Source organism: Sorex araneus, chromosome 10 (genome assembly GCF_027595985.1).
Source record: "Sorex araneus isolate mSorAra2 chromosome 10, mSorAra2.pri, whole genome shotgun sequence".
Lineage (NCBI taxonomy): Eukaryota > Metazoa > Chordata > Mammalia > Eulipotyphla > Soricidae > Sorex > Sorex araneus.
This window is the reverse complement of record NC_073311.1, coordinates 2,934,051-2,954,752: the sequence shown is the minus strand read 5'-3', so window position 1 is coordinate 2,954,752 and position 20,702 is coordinate 2,934,051. Positions and strand designations below refer to the sequence as shown.

General features: G+C 44.0%; 1 protein-coding gene across 4 annotated transcripts in view; it reads right to left on the bottom strand.

The window, feature by feature from the left end:
• Positions 1–527: 527 nt before the first annotated feature.
• The window catches only part of FAM81A (family with sequence similarity 81 member A), a 95,467-nt gene continuing 75,292 nt past the window's right edge, over positions 528–20,702 (bottom strand). For 2 of the 4 annotated variants that reach the window (XM_055118045.1, XM_055118046.1), the window contains exon 9: positions 10,914–12,369. In XM_055118045.1, the coding sequence (XP_054974020.1) occupies positions 12,245–12,369 (125 nt within the window). In that variant the 3' untranslated portion in view covers positions 10,914–12,244. The other 2 variants (XM_055118049.1, XM_055118047.1) reach the window with 2 other exon arrangements.

The window sequence follows — 20,702 nt, the reverse complement described above, 5'->3', positions numbered from 1 at the left end:
CTAGGACTTCCCAACGGAAACAAGCCTGTCTGCTTGGGACAGTGTGGGCTGAACTCAAGCTAGGCAGCTCCCCACAGAGGCACTTCCTCAGCTGGGGGTCATGTCCCCACACAGGAATCATGAAGCTGACTATAGGGGTTGTAAAAAAAAATGGCCACAGAGAGTGGTCTCCAAGTGCAGTGACCAACAATGGATTCAAACCCACCACACTGTCTGTCTGGCAGCACCACCCAGGATGCAGTACCTAGACAAGGGCAAAAACATGGTCTAGAGGAGAGTTTATGAAGCCCTGAATTAGAACACACAAGGCTGGAATTTTCAAAAATCACCCCAGGAAAAAAAAATGGGTGCAGGTGTAGAGAACCCAGGAAGCTCAGAGAGCTTTCTGTGTCTATGGGACCCTCAGGGAATCAGATGCCTCCTGGGAATGTCCAACAAAGAGCCTTAGGCAGGGGAAGTTGAGAAACCCACGGACACTGGACTGTCGCGCGCCGCTTCGTCCAGCGAAGAAACACGCAACTCGGAGATCCTTTTGGCTGCGATTTATTTAGGAACTTTCTCATGCATTAGAGAAGAAATCAGGAACGGGGACGAGGAGGAAGGAGGAAAAGGGGACGCATGAGGGAGAACCCACTAGCTAGGTGACCTCCCCCCTTATATACCTCTCGCTGCCTGCTTATGCCCACGTGTCCGCATCTGATAGGTTAGTCACAGCTTATGGGCGTGGCAAGACATCCTGTTTCCTTATTAGGAGTTGTTTTCGAAGCACACAGGTGTTGATTACAAAGAGCGCTACAAAGCATGGTCCCATGGTGGCTCTCCACAGTTCCCCCTTTTTTGTTTTAGAACAGCAAGTCTGCGTAGCGACCTCGGCCCCCTTGGCCTTACCCGTCATTGGGAGCCCTCTCGCTTGTAGGTCCCTGTCTTAGGTTGGTCCAAGGGTCAGGTGGGTATAATGCACCCTTTCAAACTCAACTACAGGAGGTCCCCTGCAGTTAAGGGCTCTCAGCTGCACAATACCTTTGCTACATCCAGCTAGACCTGATTGTTCTAAGCGAGATTATTGATTCAAAGTTGCAAGCCAAAGCTTGGGGGATTGCTGCGCCTCCAGGGCCGGGACACCTGCAAATATCACGCCTTTGTAAATAGTTGTACTTGCTGCATTTTATATAGACACCAGGCAAAAACCCAAAGCAGCGAGAAGCAATAAGGATAGTAGTACTCCCACCTCCACCCACTCTTTGATAAAATAGAGGGGACTTCTACTCTGGTCTTATTATTAAGGTGGGTAAGGAAGGGATTAAAGCAGGCCAAGTTGTAGCAATGGCCCAAAAAGCTGCTTCTTCAGCTCGTATCATCACAGGAACCAGGCTGAACAGGAGCACCAGTTTCCACCTCTTGGTCTACTGGAGGCGAGGTCTTCCGTGTCAGATGTTCAGGAATCCACACTGGTTCTGCCCTGTCCTGTGGAAAAACACAAACAGAACCCCTGGCCCAGGTTAACACAGGGTCCGGGCCATGCCATTCACCAGAAAGGATATCTTTCCATTTAACATATCCTTGGCACACAGGGATCTTTGAAGAATGCCTGTCTGCAGAGGAGGTGCCCTTATCATCAATGATCAAAAAATTTAAAGTAAAAAGTGCAATAGAGATTCTTTCTCGAGGGGGCCGTCCCAGGCCAACTCCCCCTTTTTGTTTTATTAGGCATGCTTTAAGGGTGGAATGAGCACGCTCAACGATGCCCTGTCCTTGTGGGTTATACGGGAGGCCGTGAGATAAAGAGACTCCCATCTGGGCACAAAATGCGGTGAATTTAGCAGAGGTGTATGCCGGACCGTTATCTGTTTTCAGTTGGGCTGGGATGCCCCAGGCTGCCCATGCTTCAAGGCAATGAGAGATAACATTTGTGGACCGCTCCCCAGAAAGGGGAGTGGCATGAATGATACCGGAGCACGTGTCCACAGATACATGGAGATATTTGAGCCTGCCGAATTCCGAGAAATGTGTAACATCCATTTGCCAAATGCGCAAAGGCACAAGACCACGAGGGTTTATGCCCATGGAGGGGGCAGGAAGAAAAGGGACACAGTGTGGACAATGTAAAACAATTGCCCGAGCTTCGGCTCGAGGGATTTGAAATCTATGTTGAAGGGTCCGAGAAGAAACATGGAAACGGTCATGAAAATTTTTTGCTAATTGTAAAGGAGACTGAATAACAAAACAAGATGGTCTAGTGAGTGCATCAACATAAGCATTGCCTTCTGCTAAGGGACCCGGAAGGCCTGTATGAGAGCGGATATGTGTGACAAAAAATGGTTTTTCACGGGTCCAAAGAATTTGCTGTAAAGCAGATAACAAGGAGGCTATCGAGCTGGAGGCCTTTATTGGTCCTGCCACCTCAAGTGAGCAAAGAGCATTTACAACATATCGTGAATCAGAGATCAAATTGAAAGCAAAGGGGCAATGCTCAAACACTGTCAAGACAATGCGGAGTTCCACAACTTGAGGAGACGTAGTTGGAAATTGCATACGAATAGGATCTTGACCCTCTATCATATAAGCCCCCCAGCCTGTACTTGAACCATCAGTATAAATGTTCGGAACATCCCGAAGGGGTACATAAGAGGTGACTTTGGGGAAAATTACCGGATGGGTTTTAAAGAAGGTCATTAGTGGATGTTTGGGATAATGATTATCAATAACATTGGGAAAAGAAAATCGGAGAATCGCCCAATCATCATGTAAGTTACACAAAGAAACTATTTGAGTGGAATTATAGGGGGTAATAAGAGCATCTGGAAGTTTTCCAAAGTATTGCAAGCAGTCCTGAATACCAATCATAGCCAAACGGGCTACAGCTGCAGGGTATAATTCCACGGCTTTTGCCGGAGAGACCCTAGGATGAATCCACAGAAGGGGTCCCTCCTGCCATAGGACTGCAGTAGGTTGCCCATAAGTTGAAAGCACACAAAGTAAAATAGGAAACTCAGGCTGCACGCGTGTATTGCCAGCAGCTGTAAGAGCTTGCTCAATTTTGCAAAGGGCTTCTGTAGCTTCGGGTGTGATAGTCCGTGGGGAAGAAAGAGAAGGATCACCTTGAAGCATATTGAATAAAGGTTTTAAGTCATAGTTAGGTAATTTAAGGTATCCCCTTATCCAATTAATGTCTCCCAACAAACGTTGGAAATCATTAAGCGTGTGTAAGTGGTCAAGCCGAAGCGTAATTTTTTGGGGATGTACTGCTTTGGGGGTTATCTTAGCACCTAGATATTGGACAACTGTTCCTTTCTGAATTTTTTCAGGGGCAATAATTAAATTGGCACTTTGTAAGAGCGAGGTTAATTTGAGTAGGGCATTATTAAGAGCGTTTTCGGATTTTGCTGCCAGCAGGATATCATCCATATAATGCACACATTGTACTTTCGGGAAACACTTTCGCAAAGGAGCTATGATGGAACCTACGTATAGCTGGCAAAGAGTGGGACTATTTGTCATCCCTTGTGGGAGGACTACCCACTCATATCGCTTATCTGGTTGCTCATGGTTCTTAGAGGGTAATGTAAACGCAAAACGGGGAATATCCTGTGGATGTAACGGGATAGAGAAAAAGCAATCTTGTATGTCAATGGCAATTACATGCCAATCTTTTGGTAAAGTGGTTAATAAAGGCAGGCCACGTTGTACAGGCCCCATCACGCGCATTTGAGCATTAACAGCTCGAAGATCATGCAACAAACGCCATTTACCGGATTTCTTTCTAACTACGAAAATAGGAGTATTCCAAGGGGATACAGAAGGATGTAAGTGTCCAGCTGACAACTGTTGATTAACTAAGGCTTCAGCTGCATCTAATTTTTCAGAGGACAAAGGCCACTGTGGAACCCACACCGGGTCCTCTGTTAACCATGTTAGGGGGATGATTTCCACAGCGGCCCCTATAATAAATTTTGGTCAGCAGAAACAGCAATAGGGCGCGAAGAAGTGCAAAGCCTAACTCCCATCTTAGCCAGAACATCTCGTCCCCAAAGGGAAAAGGGCAAATTAAGTATAAAGGGCTGGAAGCTATCCTGGTGTTCCTCGTCATCCTTCCAGGTGAGGTGACGTGCGCTTACTTCTGGGGTACTGAGGTACCCCAGACCCTGCAACTGCTGAGCAGAAGCCTGTGTGGGCCAGGCAGAAGGCCAATCCTTAGTGGCTATTATGCTACGGTCTGCTCCAGTGTCAAGGAGTCCCATGATCCTTTTTCCTTCTACTATTAATTGCATCATGGGTCTGGTATGCATACCTAATGCAAGAAAAGCTCCCTCAATTTGTTCCTGATTTAAAGCCCTTTTACCATTGCATGTCTGTCCACCCACGGCGGGAAGGAGAATAACCTGGGCAACAGGGTCCCCTGGGCTGATAGCAGTAATCCCACGGGGAGACTCAATCAGGGCTCTCACACTTTCAGAATGGTTGGAATCAATTATACCAGGATATACACACAAGCCTTTTAAAACTGCTTCAGGGGAGCCTATTAGCAATCCTATAACTTCATTCGGTAAAGGGGCTAGTTTCCCTAACTCTAAAATCTGTACTCCCATTCTCGGAGTGAGGACCATGGGATTGACGGCTTGTAGGGTCACAGCGGGGGAGGCCTTAGAGGCTCCCCCGAGTCCCTGGGATGTTGCAGAGATGGCCATTCCTCGGAAACTTGCGCCGCCCCATATATTTGAGGGCCCTGGGGACGTGGGCCCCGTAAGCCGTTTTTTGAATCCCTTCTTATATTGCTTTGAGATATCCTATGGCCGTGGACATCTCTCACTGACCTACACTCACTTGCCCAATGTCTTCCCTTTTTACACTTAGGGCAAAGTCTGGGTCTAGATCCTACAACTTGGTTATTGACAGGACACTGTCTCCTCAGGTGCCCTGTCCTTCCACATGTATAGCAGGTTATAGCGAGTCCCGTAACTTTCTTGGTAATATCCATGACAGCCGCAGCTAAGCCTGTGGCGGTTAGGGGACCCCCTATTTCTCGGCATATTTTCATCCAATACTCCAGTCCCAGACTCTTATAGGGGGCGATAGCCTTGCGACACTCAGCAGTGCATTGTTCAAATACCAGCTGCTTTATGAGAGGCATCGCAGTGTCCGAATCTCCAAAGATTTTTCCGGCAGCCTCGACTACACGGGCAACAAAGTCGGAAAACGGTTCCAGGGGCCCTTGAACTATTTTAGTAAGGTTGCCTCGGACTTCCCCTCTGTTGGGTAGAGCTTTCCACGCTTTCAATCCTATTTGGTTCACCTGCGTATAAACTTCTGGGGGGTACCCGGTCTGCTGATTGGCGAATCTGCCAAGTCCTAATAACATGTCCCTATCCCAGGCTGCTTGTGCCCCTCCTTGGGCTAGATTGGTTGCTGCTTGCTCATTTGCAAATTCCATTAAGAAGGTGCGCCAGTCCAAGTATTGTCCAGGCGTCAACACCGCTCTAGCCACCTGTTGCCAATCATTTGGGGTCATACAATATCTGAATAAGCCTTCTATTTGAGTTATAGTAAATGCGGCGTTGGCTCCATAAGTCTTTACTGATTCTGCCAAGGACTTAATTATTTTAAAATCTAGGGGCTCATGATATCGCTGTTGATTATTATCTTCAAAAACTGGGTAAGTTAACTGTAGCTCTCGCCTAACTTCTGCCCAGAGCCCGAGTTTTGCAAAAGAAAGTCCGCCTTCCGCTTTGTTAAGATAAGGAGGCGGGTCATCCTCAGAGCCCTTTAGTGGTAAGTATTGGTCACTATCATATGTCGCAGCTTCCTCTTCAATAGGGGGGTCAGAATCCCCGTTAGCCCGTCCCTGCTGAAATTGACGTAGCGAGGGATAAAGAGACGGACGGGTCATGGATGGTTCTTGGGGCCTTCCTTTCTTTTTTGGGGTGCGTCCCTCCATCAGCGGGGTTCCCCTAGAGGCCTCGCTTTCCACGTCCGAACCCTCCTCTAGCTCAGAGGCTACAATGCCATGACGGCTGCCTCTGTCCTTCTTTGTGTTTTCTAACACTACTTGTCCTGATTGTACGGCCTTATTGCACTTCTGATCCTTAAAGTAATCATAGAAAGCAAAAATGAAAAGACAAAGGGAAAGACAAACAAACATCCAACCAACAAACGAAACATACACATCCATGGATATTATTGTCCTGACTCACCACAGGAACTTGATCGTCATGACTTCTCGTGAACCTTAGTCCTGACTTACCACAGGAACCTCATCGTCGCGACTTCTCGTGAACCTTAGTCCTGACTTACCACAGGAACCTGATCGTCACGATTTCTCGTGAACCTTAGTCCTGAATAAATCGCAGCAAGTTCTGAATCCACCGGGGGGGTACTGGAGGTCGGGTTCCCCGTACGGGCCACCAGCTGTCGCGCACCGCTTCGTCCAGCGAAGAAACACGCAACTCGGAGATCCTTTTGGCTGCGATTTATTTAGGAACTTTCTCATGCATTAGAGAAGAAATCAGGAACGGGGACGAGGAGGAAGGAGGAAAAGGGGACGCATGAGGGAGAACCCACTAGCTAGGTGACCTCCCCCCTTATATACCTCTCGCTGCCTGCTTATGCCCACGTGTCCGCATCTGATAGGTTAGTCACAGCTTATGGGCGTGGCAAGACATCCTGTTTCCTTATTAGGAGTTGTTTTCGAAGCACACAGGTGTTGATTACAAAGAGCGCTACAAAGCATGGTCCCATGGTGGCTCTCCACACTGGACTACGCAGAGATCAGAGGGTCAGAAGCCCACGCCAGACGCTGCCAAGCCAGCACATTGGCAACACACTGGCAACCAGGCAAGCGCTGGACTTTGGCCAAACTGTAAGTCGATCATTTTGTAAAACCAAGCAGAAATCAGGAAATTCTTCTCCCTTCCCCAAGTTACAGCCTGGCACCTTTTTCTCAGTCAGGCCTTCCCTGGTCGTCCTGCTTCTGCTCGGCTCTCCCTCCTGACACAATACATCCTCTCCTGTTTTATCTGCTACTCAGCAGCAACTGGTACTTTTCCAGTCGTTTATTTTCAGTTCCCATTACCACATCATGGAAAAATTAAAACTAGCTGGTGGAGATATGCCGCAGAGATGCCTCCATACCCTGTACCAGGCTGTCGCATCCAGGGGAAATCGGAAGTGGGGCGGGTGAGTCCCCTCCCCCCCGCCGCCCCAAAAGAGTCTTGGCAGCCAACAATCTCCAGAACTCACCCATCACTATGCTCACAGCCAATCTCCACAGGCTTGGACAAGCTTCATCCCCGAGTGAATCTGTTGAAAAACCCAGGTGTGTGCAATTTGTGACTGAAATCTCCAGGCTTGCATGGAGTCAGGAATAGGCGACCTCCCCTCTTTCTCCCTGTGCTTCCGGTAGCGTGGCAGTCACACCCAGGAACGGCTTCTGGCGCCATATAAGCTCATTAATGGCCATGATCCAGAGACTCACAAATAAATCTCTCGGAAGAGAGCAACACGAGAGTAACATGCCACAGAGATGCCTCTGGACCCGAAAGTCATCATCCAATTAAAAATAAATTGTAATTAACCTCAGCTGTAAAAACAAAAACAAAAACAAAAAAAACACCTAGCTGGTGGGTATGGGTGCAGAGAGACAGAGACAGCACGGGGTTAACCTTGCATGCAGCCAGTCTGGATTCAATCCTTGGCACCCCATAGAGTCCCTGAGCCCTGCCATGCATGATCCCTGACCACAGAGCCAGGACTAAGCCTGAGCACCACTGGGCATGGCCCAGATATTCTCAGATCCATCATGACAGGGCATTGTCTGCAGGGCTGAGGAAAGCAGGTTGCTGAGTGTCTGCCACCTCGGCGTCTCTGACTCCGCAGGCCTGGGCAAGGGTGGAAGGATTTCCATCTGAAATCACTGGCTTCCAATGACTTCTGCCCACTGAAGGCAATTCTTTGGGAGACTCTCCACGTGGAGGCAGCAGAGGGCCGGCCTCCTGTCAGGAGAGAGTCCCTCACCTGGTGTCACAGAACCTGCAGACATCTTCACTCCCCTTCGGTTCCTGTTTCTCTGCCGCTCTTGCTCCGCTTGAGAAAGTCCATCTTGGCTTTGTCTCCATCTCAACCCATTTCTCAGAAGAACTGAGTCACATGTTTGAACTTAGACCAAGCATAGCAATTAGAGCTAAAAACAGAGCAGAGACTAAGAGCCATCAGACCCACCTGAGATAAGTTAATTACAGTCATTTAGCTTCACATCTAGACATCGTGGAGAGCCAGTACTAGAAGAAGAAGGAGGCAGTTCCCAAACGTAAGGACAGCCAGAGTGCAGTGATGGCTGAGGAGCTCTCAAGCCCAGCCAAAGTACGCGGTGCCACAATTCTCCAAATATTTGCTTGGACGTGTATGAGGGTTCACAGGCGGGGGTGCTCAATCAAATGGGCTCAAAGAGCTTACTATTCAAAATGTAATATTTTGTTCATTGTGCTTTTTCTTCCCTTGCATCGATTTTTATATTTAACAATGTTTCGGGGGCCGAAGCGATAGCACAGCGGGTAGGGCGTTTGCCTTGCACGCGGCCGACCCGGGTTCGATCCCCGGCATCCCATATGGTCCCCCAAGCACCGCCAGGAGTAATTCCTGAGTGCAAAGCCAGGAGTAACTCCTGAGCATTGCTGGGTGTGACCCAAAAAGAAAAAAAAAATGTTTCATGGGAGGCCTGGAAGGAGACTCAAGAAGCTGGAGCAGGGCCAGAGTGATAGCACAGTAGATGGGGCGTTTGCCTTGCACGCAGCTCACCCAGGTTCCATCCCTGGCATCCCATATGGCCCCAAGCACCACAAGGAGTAATTCCTGAAAGCATCGCTGGCTGTGCTCCCTCCCCCAAACAAGGCTGGAGCGTAAGCTTCGCGTGCTGGAGTCCTGGGTTTGAGCCCATGCACCATGTAGTCCACTGAGCACGTGCAAGACAAGTGTCCTACCTGCTGTAGAATCTCCCTGGCCCCTCACATTTTTCTAATCTCCATTGTGCAGAAGAGAGTGAAGGTCAGAGAGGCCCGCAGACCTGCCTGCCATCCACAACTGGCAGAGAGTATCACTGATGATCTGCAGAATGTCCCTGACGCTTGAGCTGAGTCTGGTGAGAGAGCCACAATTCCGAGATGTTCCCTGTCAGTCCCCTCCCAGGCCAGCACCTGAACAGCTCGCAGGAAGAAGTGCCTGCGGCCATCTGTCCCGTGGCAGTCCTGCAGTCAGTCCTGAGCCCACCCCCTGCCTCACAGACATGCCACTGAATGCCAGCAAAGCACTGAAGACTCTGAGAAGGGACACAAGTGAAGAACGGGGGGTGCCTAGAACAAAGTGCAGCTCCCAAGCTTCAGAGATATAGGAACCCCTAAGTGGCGAGCCTTGAGGCGACTCACTTTTCTGTAAAATGGGTCCAGCAAATTCTCACCTCACAGCATGGGTAGTGTGGAGACGAGGCAGTCTGGTGAGGCAGCACAGAATGAAGCAGTGCCTGAGGGGCTGCATCTCCCTCTGGTGCCTGGGACTCTAAGGAGATGGCACCAGCTGTGAGAAAATAAATGGAAGGGGCCCAGGGTACCATGGGACACAGCACACAGTCAGGTGCTGTCACAGGCATCGTTCGTCCCAGCACACCTGCAGCTGGGCTCAGCTGCACCACCAGCGGGTCCCAGAGAGCAGGAGGACATGCGCTGTGACACACACCACACTGACTCGTAACCTACTCACATCTCACTTCACACACCTCGGGGGAGTTTTCACGGCGCACCACAGGGAGACAGGAAGGGGGAAACTAAGCCACATTTGTTCAGATATTTTCTTTTTATTGCAATTTTCTGGTAAAGGAAAGTACACGAACGCAGATTCTCATGAAACTTTGGTGCTAGGAGGAGCTGTTGCTAGGTTACTCCTAGGGAGATTTGGGGTCCTGGTCTCTGCTGTGCCTTGTGCTTCAGCCCAGAGACCTGGACCAAATCAATGTGGTCACCGTGTTTCAGGAAAGAAACTTCCCTTCTGATGGCATAAGAACATACACCTTCTTGGTTTCTGCATTTAGTGGAAATACTGGTGACAAAAAAAGGAACTATGTGTGGGAGAACATATCCCTTTATAATTTCTCAGATCCAATTATATATATATATACACATATATATACACACATAGTCAATCACTGAGGATAAAATACTGGGTATTTTAGCAGCATAATAATTTAACTTGGTAAACAGTAATAATTTGAGATTTTTATAATTTATCCCAAAAGTAGAAAATGATTTAATTTTCCTGAGTCCCTGGAAAATAAACAAAATGCTAGTAAATTTTTTAAATATTCCTGTTTTTCTTTTTTTCCCAAGGGCAGTCTGGAACAAAGTGTGTTTTACTATTAGTCTTTTTTTTTCTCTTTTCACAGCATAAATGAAAAAACCACACAGTGGGGCCAATTTTCAATGATAGCACAGCAAGTAAGGCGTTTGCCTTACACGAGGCCGACCCGGGTTCGATTCCTCTGTCCCTCTCAGAGAGCCCGGCAAGCTGCCGAGAGTATCCCACCCACATGGCAGAGCCTGGCAAACTACCCGTGGCGTATTCAATATTCCAAAAACAGTAATAAGAAGTCTCACAATGGAGACGTTATTGTTGCCCGCTCAAGAAAATTGATGAGCAATGGGACAACAGTGAAAAGAAATCATCAGCTAGAAAACTGCTCAGATGAAAGCTTCTTCACAGTTACAAATGTAATAGCAAGTGGATTCTCTGTCTATACAAAAGTATAATTTCCATTCCAATTTTTTTTTTTTTTTTTTGCTTTTTGGGTCACACCTGGCGATGTACAGGGATTACTCCTGGTTCTGCACTCAGGAATTACCCCTGGCCATGCTCAGGGGACCATATGGGATGCTGGGATTTGAATTCAGGTCGGCCGCGTGCAAGGCAAACGCCCTACCCGCTGTGCTCTCTCCAGCCCTCCATTCCAATATTAATGATTGTTAACAGTGAGAAAATTTTTAGAACATTTTAAAAATTAGATCAGATCCCATTTTAATATTGCAATTAGATTTTTCTTTATGTTGGGAGCCACATCTAGTAGTACTCAGGACTTCCTCCTTACTCTGTGCTCAGGGGCCCCTCCTGGCACTGAGGAAGCCAAGCGTGGTGTCAGGATCAAACCCGCATTGGCCACATGCCAGGCAGGCATCTAAACTATCTCTCAGGCCCATGTCATGACTCTGATGCATTATCATGCTATCTCTTTTGTCTACAAAATTTTTTATAGGGTCACTTTTACAGATTATTGTTGTGATAAAACCAAGGCACAAGAATACAGTTATATGTAAGTTCCAGCACTTTGTGCCAATTTTTGAGATCTTTTAAAGAGGAGATCACCTCCTCTTTAGTCTAATAGGATTAATGAACAATTAATTGTGTAAGAAAAGACTATTAACCACTATTTTATCATTTAAGCATATGGCTGTTGCTGTACAGCCTATGAATAACTGAAAAAAGTTTTAAATATTAAAACCTTGTCTATCTAGCAATTGAAGTAGATTTTGTGCCTTGTATGATCTAGATAAATGGCATGAGTTTCCACTTTAATTTGTAAAGAATATGGAGTTATCAAATTTTAAACTATTTTCATTACATAAATACTAAGACTTTTTTCCAAGTGCTATATACTTCCCCCCACCACCCTACAAAACACAGAAGAGTTCTAGGAAGATATCAATAAAAGAAATGCACAAACAGCAAGAATAAAATCCAAATATGGAGTCAAAATTTGAATTCTAGTCTATTCAGATATCCCTTAATTTTGGGAGAGAAGGAACACAGTCCTGTGGTGATTCATTTGTTCCTTGATTTTAAAACACCACCATGACATTTTTGGGGAATAGTAAAATCTTGGCTAGGGCATCAAGCACTGAAAGGACATTGTTAAAAGTCTTTTCATTCATAAAATGAAGGGGATAAAAGCCTTTCAAATTCCAGAGAGGGAGAGAGAGACTATTCTATTCAATTTAGAAATGTGGAATAAACTAGTAAAAATTGCATTTAATGCTTTGAAAGAAAGTGTGTTTTCAAGACTCAAAGTAAACATTTAAATCCAGAAAGATCCATTTCCTGGCACATGCACATTGTGGAGAGAACAACTCCCAGTCCTGCAATGGCCAGGCTACCGAGGAGTCTGCTTCCGGCCTGCCCAGCAAAGCCACCTTTGAGGCCCAGGCTCTGATTCCCTTCACATGGGAGTTTCTGCCTTCTGCATCTGTTGGATTTGCTTCTGCAGCTGGTCCTTGTCCAACTTCATCTTGGCTTCGAGAACTTGCCTGAGGGATCCTATGCTTTCATAGATGGCTGTAAACCCTTAAAGAAGAGGATACATTTCACAAGAGCTGATGATTGAAAAACAACACTGTATTAAACTCTATGGCATATGGTAATGGTTATTCAGGCAAAAATTATTCATGGAGACTGTAACAACCAAAAAATAAAGTCTGATGGAAAACTATGGTTCTATAGACTCCTTCCTACTTCCTCCTTCCAGGTTATCATTCTACTTCCAAAAAAAGAAAGAAAGAATTACAATTGATAATTACAATTCGCCCAAGTGATCAAAATTAATATCACTAATAGCAGGACAACCCAAAATCAGGCACTTTCTCCAGAAGAACACCAGGAAGGACACATCACCCCTGACACTTCTGTCTAAAACACACAACACTGAGGCCAGAGAGATAGTACAGGGTAGGACATTGCCTTGCATGAAGCCAGCCCAGGGTCAACCCCCAAGATCCCCAAGCACCACCAGGAGAATCTCTGAGCGCAGAGCCAGAAATAACCCCTGAGCACCACTGGTGCGACCCAAAATACAAACAAACAACAGAAATACAACATTGGGACTAGAGAAGTAAGGAACTTCTCTTGCACTCAGCAAACTCATGTGAAAGGTACAGATCAGGGGAAACTTTTCTACAGTTTTTCTAAAAATCATTTCAAAAGAAAAAGAAAATGCACAATATCAAACATGAAGAAACCCTGGCTTGGATCACAAAACTGATCACCAAGTAGTGAAGAGAGGGCCAACAAGAGTGAACCAGAGGTGACCATTGATACTTCGCTGGTGGTACAGTGCAGCTACTTTGTACATCAATACCATAAACTACAACATTAGTAGAATCATGGCACTTAGATTATAATATAAACACTACAATTTTAAAAAGAACAAAAATACATCACATGTGATTTGGGATGTGGCTCAGAGGAAGAGCCTGCATCTTGCATGTATGAAGCCCTGGGTTCCATGTCCAGCACCTCAAAACAAAGCAAAAAACATAAACTGCACCACCTGAATCTAATTAAAAGGAAGTAAACAGAACCAAGCTACAGGACATCCCACAAAACATGGGTCTGTATTCTTTCTCACCAGTAAAGGGGTTGAACAACTAAGTACAACATGAGATTTTGCATTAGATCCCAGGCTTGGGAGGGCGTATTATAATAATCTCTGTAATATATTTATGCATGGAAACCACTAGGGGGTAAAAAGACATCATGATTTCTGCATTATATTTCCAAGTGACTTAGGAAAATATATATATTCAAACACATATAAATTAAGCCAATTTCTAAAATGCTAACAATTGAGGCAGATTAGGTGAAAGGTAGAGTTCTTGAACTTTTCTTACAGCTTTTCTAAATATCATTTCAAAAGAAAAAGAAATAAATTTCCCATCAAAAAATCATTTGATGCACAGCAAGAGCAATTATGCAGTCTCCAATGGAACCAGGTCCAGAGACTTAGAGAAGAGAATTGAGGGTTCCAAGTTGAAAGATTGGGGAGCAGGACAACTAGAAGGTGTCTGGGGACAGTGGTCAAGGATTTGGGGCATTGTGCTGGTGGTAGTGGTGTAATAATGTTGTATGTCTAAAGCATTACATTAACACTAACCCCTGAGCACTGTTGGGTATGGCCCAAAAACAAACAAAAAAGCCCAACCAGTATTGGAGAGAATGTGGGGGAAACGGATACTCATCCACTACTGGTGGGAACATTAATTGGTTTGATCTCATTGCAAAACAATACAGACAGGTCTCAAAAAATTAGGCATTGAGCTTTCATATGACATAGCAACTTTATTTCTTGACATCTACCCCAAGGGTCCAAAAACTCTATTCAGACAAGACATTTGCCCTCCTGTGCTCATTGCAGCAATATTCATAATAGCTAAAACCCAAGTGCCCGTTGAACATACACACAGTGTAATACTAACTGGCTATAAGAAAAGATGAATTTGTGGCTAGGTGGAGGGATCTGGAGGGTATTGTGCTGAGTGAAGTTAGTCAGAGGGAGAAGGAAAGACAGAATGATCTCCTTCACATATTGGATATAAACATAGTAAAGAAACAACAATTGCCCAAAGGCAACAGAAACTGAGAGCTAGTCTTCAGTAAGAAGTATATCATTGTATGCATGTGTTGGGGGTGGCAAATGGGAGGGGAATAAGATGGGTTGGGAAATAAGCTGCTGTGACAATGGTGGAGGATGTGGTGCTAGAATGCTTTGTTGTTTGTTTGGGGGCCACACTCAGCTGTGCTCAGGACTGCTCCTGGCTCCACACTCAGGAATCATTCCTGCCAGGGCTTGGGAGACCATATGGGATACCAGGGGTCAAGCCCTGCAGTGTGTGCAAGGCATGCACCATGCCCACTGTACTAGCTCTCTGACCTCATGCTCGAATGTCTTATGCAAGATGCCTGCCATTAATAGTATTGCAAATCATGATGACTAAAATTAGAGTTAAAAAAAAAACATTTTGTGCTTATGGTTTTCCATTAAGAAATGTAATGTCAAGGCCTCTTGCATGTAAATGGCCCTACTTCACAACTAATCTTCAAAGAGACACCAAGCCGATAAGATTTCCAGGTACACTGTTCTTTAGGCTGAAAGCTCTGGGACCTCCTCAGAGGAGGCTGGACTGAGTACCCCCATGCCGAAGCCCTGGCAGCCACATCAACACCTCATAGCCCTCATCATCTCAACAACCCAGCTTCACTGCTTTACGACTAATCATGGGAGAGATACCAAGCCAACAAGACTTCAAGGCACACTGATCTTTAGGCTGAGAACTCTGGGGTTTCCTCAGATGGGGTCCAGCCTGAGAATTGTCCCAGTCCTAAGATCCTGGAGCTCCTGGGTCACATAATCCCACAGGCAGCTTCACAACACCTCCAAATCCCACAAACCTGACAGCCCAGCAGGAATCTGATAAATTAGACAGGAAAGTAGCACTGAACCCCACTAAGCCCAATAAGCAAAAACACTAATACAAAAGATTCAACTGGTAGCAAACAACTCAGTAAATCTTCAGACAATGGCTTTAATAACACCATTGGGAGATAGAATTTTCACAAATTTTCCATCTGAATCTTTTTTTGATAATTCCACTTACCATTTTGTTGTAACAAGCAATATAAAATAAATTACTTTGTGCCTGACAAAGGGGCAGGCTTGGTGGGGTGGGAAACTGGGGACAATGGTGGGGGGAAGGGCACACTGGATGGGATTGGTGTTGGAACATCAAAGCCTGAAACAACTGTATTATGAACACCTTTGTAAAGCATGGTGTTTAAATGAAGTTACAAACTAAAAAAGAGGCATGTAATGGCAGGCTGGAGCAATAGTACATTGGACAGAGCATTTGCCTTGCACACGGCCACTTGCGTTTGGTCCCTGAAACCCACCAGGAGTGATCCCTGAGAGAAGAATCAGGAGTAAGTCCTGAGTACCACTGGGTGTCACCAAAACAACAAAACAAATAACAACAAAGAAATGTAATGTTGGGGGCTGGAGGGGATGCAGGGGTGTAGAGAAATAGTACTGTGGTTGTGGTGTTTTCCTTGCAAGGAAGGACCCAAATTTAATCCTGGCACCACATATGGATCCCTGAGCACAGAACCAGGAGTAAATCCTGAGCACTGCTAGGTGTGACCCCAAAACAAATAAATATCTCCCTGAGGGACCAGAAAGATAAGATCAACTGCAGCACATGTTTGGCATGCAGAAGGCCTGGGTTTGGTCATTTACTTGGCAAATGGTGCCCTGAGCACCACCATCAGTGACCCCTAAGTATTCAGCTGGGAATATCTCTTGTGTATTGCAGAGGATAGTCAAAACAAACAAACAAACAAATAAAAATCTCCTCCAAAACAAAAGTTCAGGTACAAACAAGTTGACCACTGAATTTTACCAAGCTTTCAAAATTTTACCAAACTTTAATCTCTTTTCCAGAAAATTGAAGAAACTCTAATTCTTCTGAGGCCAATGTTACCCTAACACCAAACATAGAGATATTAATACAGAAGAAAATTATAAAGCAATGTCCTTGATGAACATAGATAAAAAAGATTCTCAGTAAAAGCTTAGCAAACCAAATTCCAAAACACATTAAAAAAATCATATACCATGATCAAGTGATACTCATCCCAGGGAAAGACAGTTGACTACATGCAAATTAGTTATTACACACTACATTAACAAAAAAAAGATGAGAAATACATGATTCACAGAAAGCTTTTGCCAGGGTTTAATACACATAAATAATTAAAACTCTTACCAAAATGGGGATGGAGTGAATGAATTTAACTAAATATAGCAAAGGCCATACTTAACAAACTCACAATCAGCATTAGTTCAATATCAACTTAATATCATATTCAATCGCAAAAGATCTAAAAGCCAAGATCAGGTCGCTGTGTAATCTCAAAGGCCACTATAAGATCACTCTAAAATCAGGTACAAAGCAAGGGTGTCCATCACTATTAATGTTCAACATAGGTTTGTACATCCTAGCCACAGCAATTATGCAAAAACAAAGAAAGAAATTAAAGTGATTCACATTTAAAAAGAAATTAAGCAATTACTTCCTACTACTTATAAATAGAAAACTCTAAAGATGCTGCCGAAAAACTTTTACAAGTTTACATCACAATATAGTAGCAGACTAAACATCCACACACAAAATTCTGTTGTATTTCTATATACAAATATTCTATTTCAAACCAGAAGTGAAAAATGTAAACAATCAACCCCAAAATCAAGTACCTAGGAACCAAAGAAAAAAAGGTGAAGATTTTAAGTAAAAAGTAGCACTATAGCACTGTCGTCCCATTGTTCATTGATTTGCTTGAGCGGGCACTAGTAAGTAAGGACAAGTCTCTTCATTGTGAGACTTGTCCTTACTGTTCTTGGCATATTGAATACACCATGAATAGCTTGTCAGGCTCTGCCATGCAGGTGGGATATTCTTGGTAGCTTGCCAGGCTCTCTGAGAGGGACAGAGGAATCGAACCCGGGTTGGCCACGTGCAAGGCAAATGCCCCAAATGCTATCACTCCAGTCTCAGCAAAAGTATAAATCATTAATGGGGCTGGAGCGATAGCACAGCGGGTAGGGCGTTTGCCTTGCACGTGGCCAACCCAGGTTCGAATCCCAGCATCCCATTTGGTCCCCCGAGCACTGCCAGGAGTAATTCCTGAGTGCATGAGCCAGGAGTGACTCCTGTGCATCGCCAGGTGTGACCCAAAAAACAAAAAATAAAAATAAATAAAAAAATAAAAGTATAAATCATTATTAAAAGAAGTAAAAAAGACACAAGGAAATGGAAATGTATCTCTTGTTCATGGCTGAGAAGAACTAACATAATTAATGTAAGATTCATATCTAAAACATCATACTGGTTCAAGGCAATATCCATCAAAATTCCCATGACACTTTCAAATGACATAGAATAAATACTACTGATATATATATTATATATACATATACATGGATCCATATATATACAAAAATCCATATTATATATACATATATAATCCATGTATATGTATATATAGATATACATGGATTCTCAAATAGTCAAAACAATTCTGGGGTAAAATAAGATGAAAAAATATTGCTTTTTCTGATTTTATACTTTTCTATAATGCCACAGTAATGAAAACAGTATTGATTTTCAACAAAGGAGCTAAGTGCATTAAGTAGAAGAAAGAAAAATAATCACGAGGAATGAGAGAAATGGAAGGAAAGGAGGAAGGAAGGAAGGAAGGAAGGAAGGAAGGAAGGAAGGAAGGAAGGAAGGAAGGAAGGAAGGAAGGAAGGAAGGAAGGATTGGTGTCCACTACCTCATACCACACACAAAAATTAATTCAAACTCTGACACACACCCCTAAATATATGATCATCTAATCTTTGATAAGGGAGCAAGAAATGTGAAGTGGAGCAAGGAAAGCATGTTTAACAAATTGTGCTGGCAAAACTGGACAGCTACATGCAAAAAAATGGACTTAGATCTCCACCTATCACCATGTACAAAAGTCAGATCAAAATGGATTAAAGACCTCAACATCAGACCAGAATCCCTAAGGTACATTGAAGACAAGGCCGGCAAAACCCTCCAAGACATTGAAGCCAGTGGTATTCAAAAATGATGCGCCACTGGCCAAGCAACTGAAAACAGAGATAAATAAATGGGACTATCTCAAACTAAGAAGCTTCTGCACCTCAAAAAAAAAAAAAAACAGTGACCAAAATACAAAGACAATCTACAGAATGGGAAAGGATATTTATGCAGTACCCATCTGATAAAGGGTTGGTATCAAGGATATACAATGCACTGGTTGAACTCCACAAGAAGAAAACTGCCTACCCGATCAGAAAATGGGGTGAACAGAAACTTTCCCAAAGAAGAAATCTGAATGGCTGAGAGGCACATGAGAAAATGTTCAACATCACTAATCATCAGGGAGATGCAGATCAAAACAACCATGAGATATCATCTCACACCACAGAGACTGGCCCACATCCCAAAAAACAAAAGCGACCGGTATTGGCGTGGATGTGGGGAGAAAAAGACTCTCCTTCACCGCTGGTGGGAATGCCAACTGGTTCAGCCCTTTTGGAAAACAATATGGACGATTCTCAAAAAATTAGAAATTGAGGTTCCATTTGACCCAGCAATACCACTCCTGGGAATATATCCCGGAGAGGCAAAAAGGTATAGTAGAAATGACATCTGCATTTCTATGTTCATTGCAGCACTGTTTACAATAGCCACAATCTGGAAAAAACCAGAGTGCCCAAAAATAGATGACTGGTTAAAGAAACTCTGGTACATCTACACAATGGAATACTATGCAGCTGTCAGAAAACATGAAGTCATGAAATTTGTATATAAGTTTATCAACATGGAAAGTATCATGTTGAATGAAATGTCAGAAAGAGTCATGAGTCAGAAAGAGTCATGAGTCAGAAAGAAAGAGACAGACATAGAAAGATTGCACTCATATGTGGAATATAAAGTAGCAGAGAGGTACAAGCTTGCAATGATGCAATTTCTGGCAGAAATTTCTCTGGACTTAGTTACTAAAATACTAAAATACAGAAATCCAAAACCGTGCGGCTGCTAGTGCGGCCTCCTGACCTCATAACTCTTCATTCTCAGCAATGGAAAACAAATTATCAAATGCTTCCTTTTCAGCAGGCCCGACTTTGGGGGGAGAAACTCCAAACAATAATAGTGAGTTTTTTGTTGAAATATTGAATGTAATCAAAGTAAAGTGAAAGTAAAGTGAAATTTATCAGTTACACAGGCGGGGTTGGGGGCTGGGGAGGTGGGGGGGTGGGAGGAGGTATACTGTGATTCTTGGTGGTGGAATATGTGCACTGGTGAAGAGATGGGTGTTCGATCATTGTATAACTGAGACTTAAACCTGAAAGCTTTGTAACTTTCCACATGGTGATTCAATTAAAAAAATAAATAAATAAAAAACAACAAAAAATTAATTCAAGTTAGCTCAAGTGGATTAACAGCCTTGATATTAGACATGATGAATACATAAAATACATCTAGGAAAACATATGTGTTATTGACTTCAGAAGTACCAGTGATTTAACTCCATTGACAAAGAAAACAAAGGCAAAAATAAACAAATGGGATTACATCAAACTACAAAGAAGCAAAAAATATGAAGTAGAGCAAGGAAAACCTCTTCAACAAGTGGTGTTGAAAAAATTTGTCAGCCACATGTCCAAAAAAAGTGAACTCACACTTTTTTCTAACACCATGCACAGAAGTCAAACCAAATGGGTTAAAAATCTTGATATTAGACCTGAATCCATTAGATACACAGAGGAAAATATTGGCAGAATTCTCCATGACATTGAAACATGAGGTATCTTTAAGGATAAAACTCAGGCTAGAGCAATAAATAGCATAGTGGGTAGGGCATTTGCCTTGCATGCGGCTGACCGGGTTCGATTCCCAGCATCCCATAGGGTCCCCTGAGCACCACCAGGAGTAATTCCTGAGTGCAGAGCCAGGAGTAATCCCTGTACATCGACGGGTGTGACCCAAAAAGAAAAAAAAAGGATAAAACTCTGCTGACCAAGCAAATGGAAGAAAGGATAAACAAACAGGACCACATTAAACTAAGAAGCTTCTGCACCTCAAATGAAACTATGACCAGAATTCAAAGACAGCTCACAGGCTGGGAAAAACTTTTTGCCCACCACGCATCTGATAAACAGTTAATACCCAAGATACATAAAGCACTGGAAAACTCTACAAGGGAAAAACATCTAGCCCCAGTACAAAACAGGGAGATTAACAGAAACTTCCTCAAAGAAATACAAATGACCA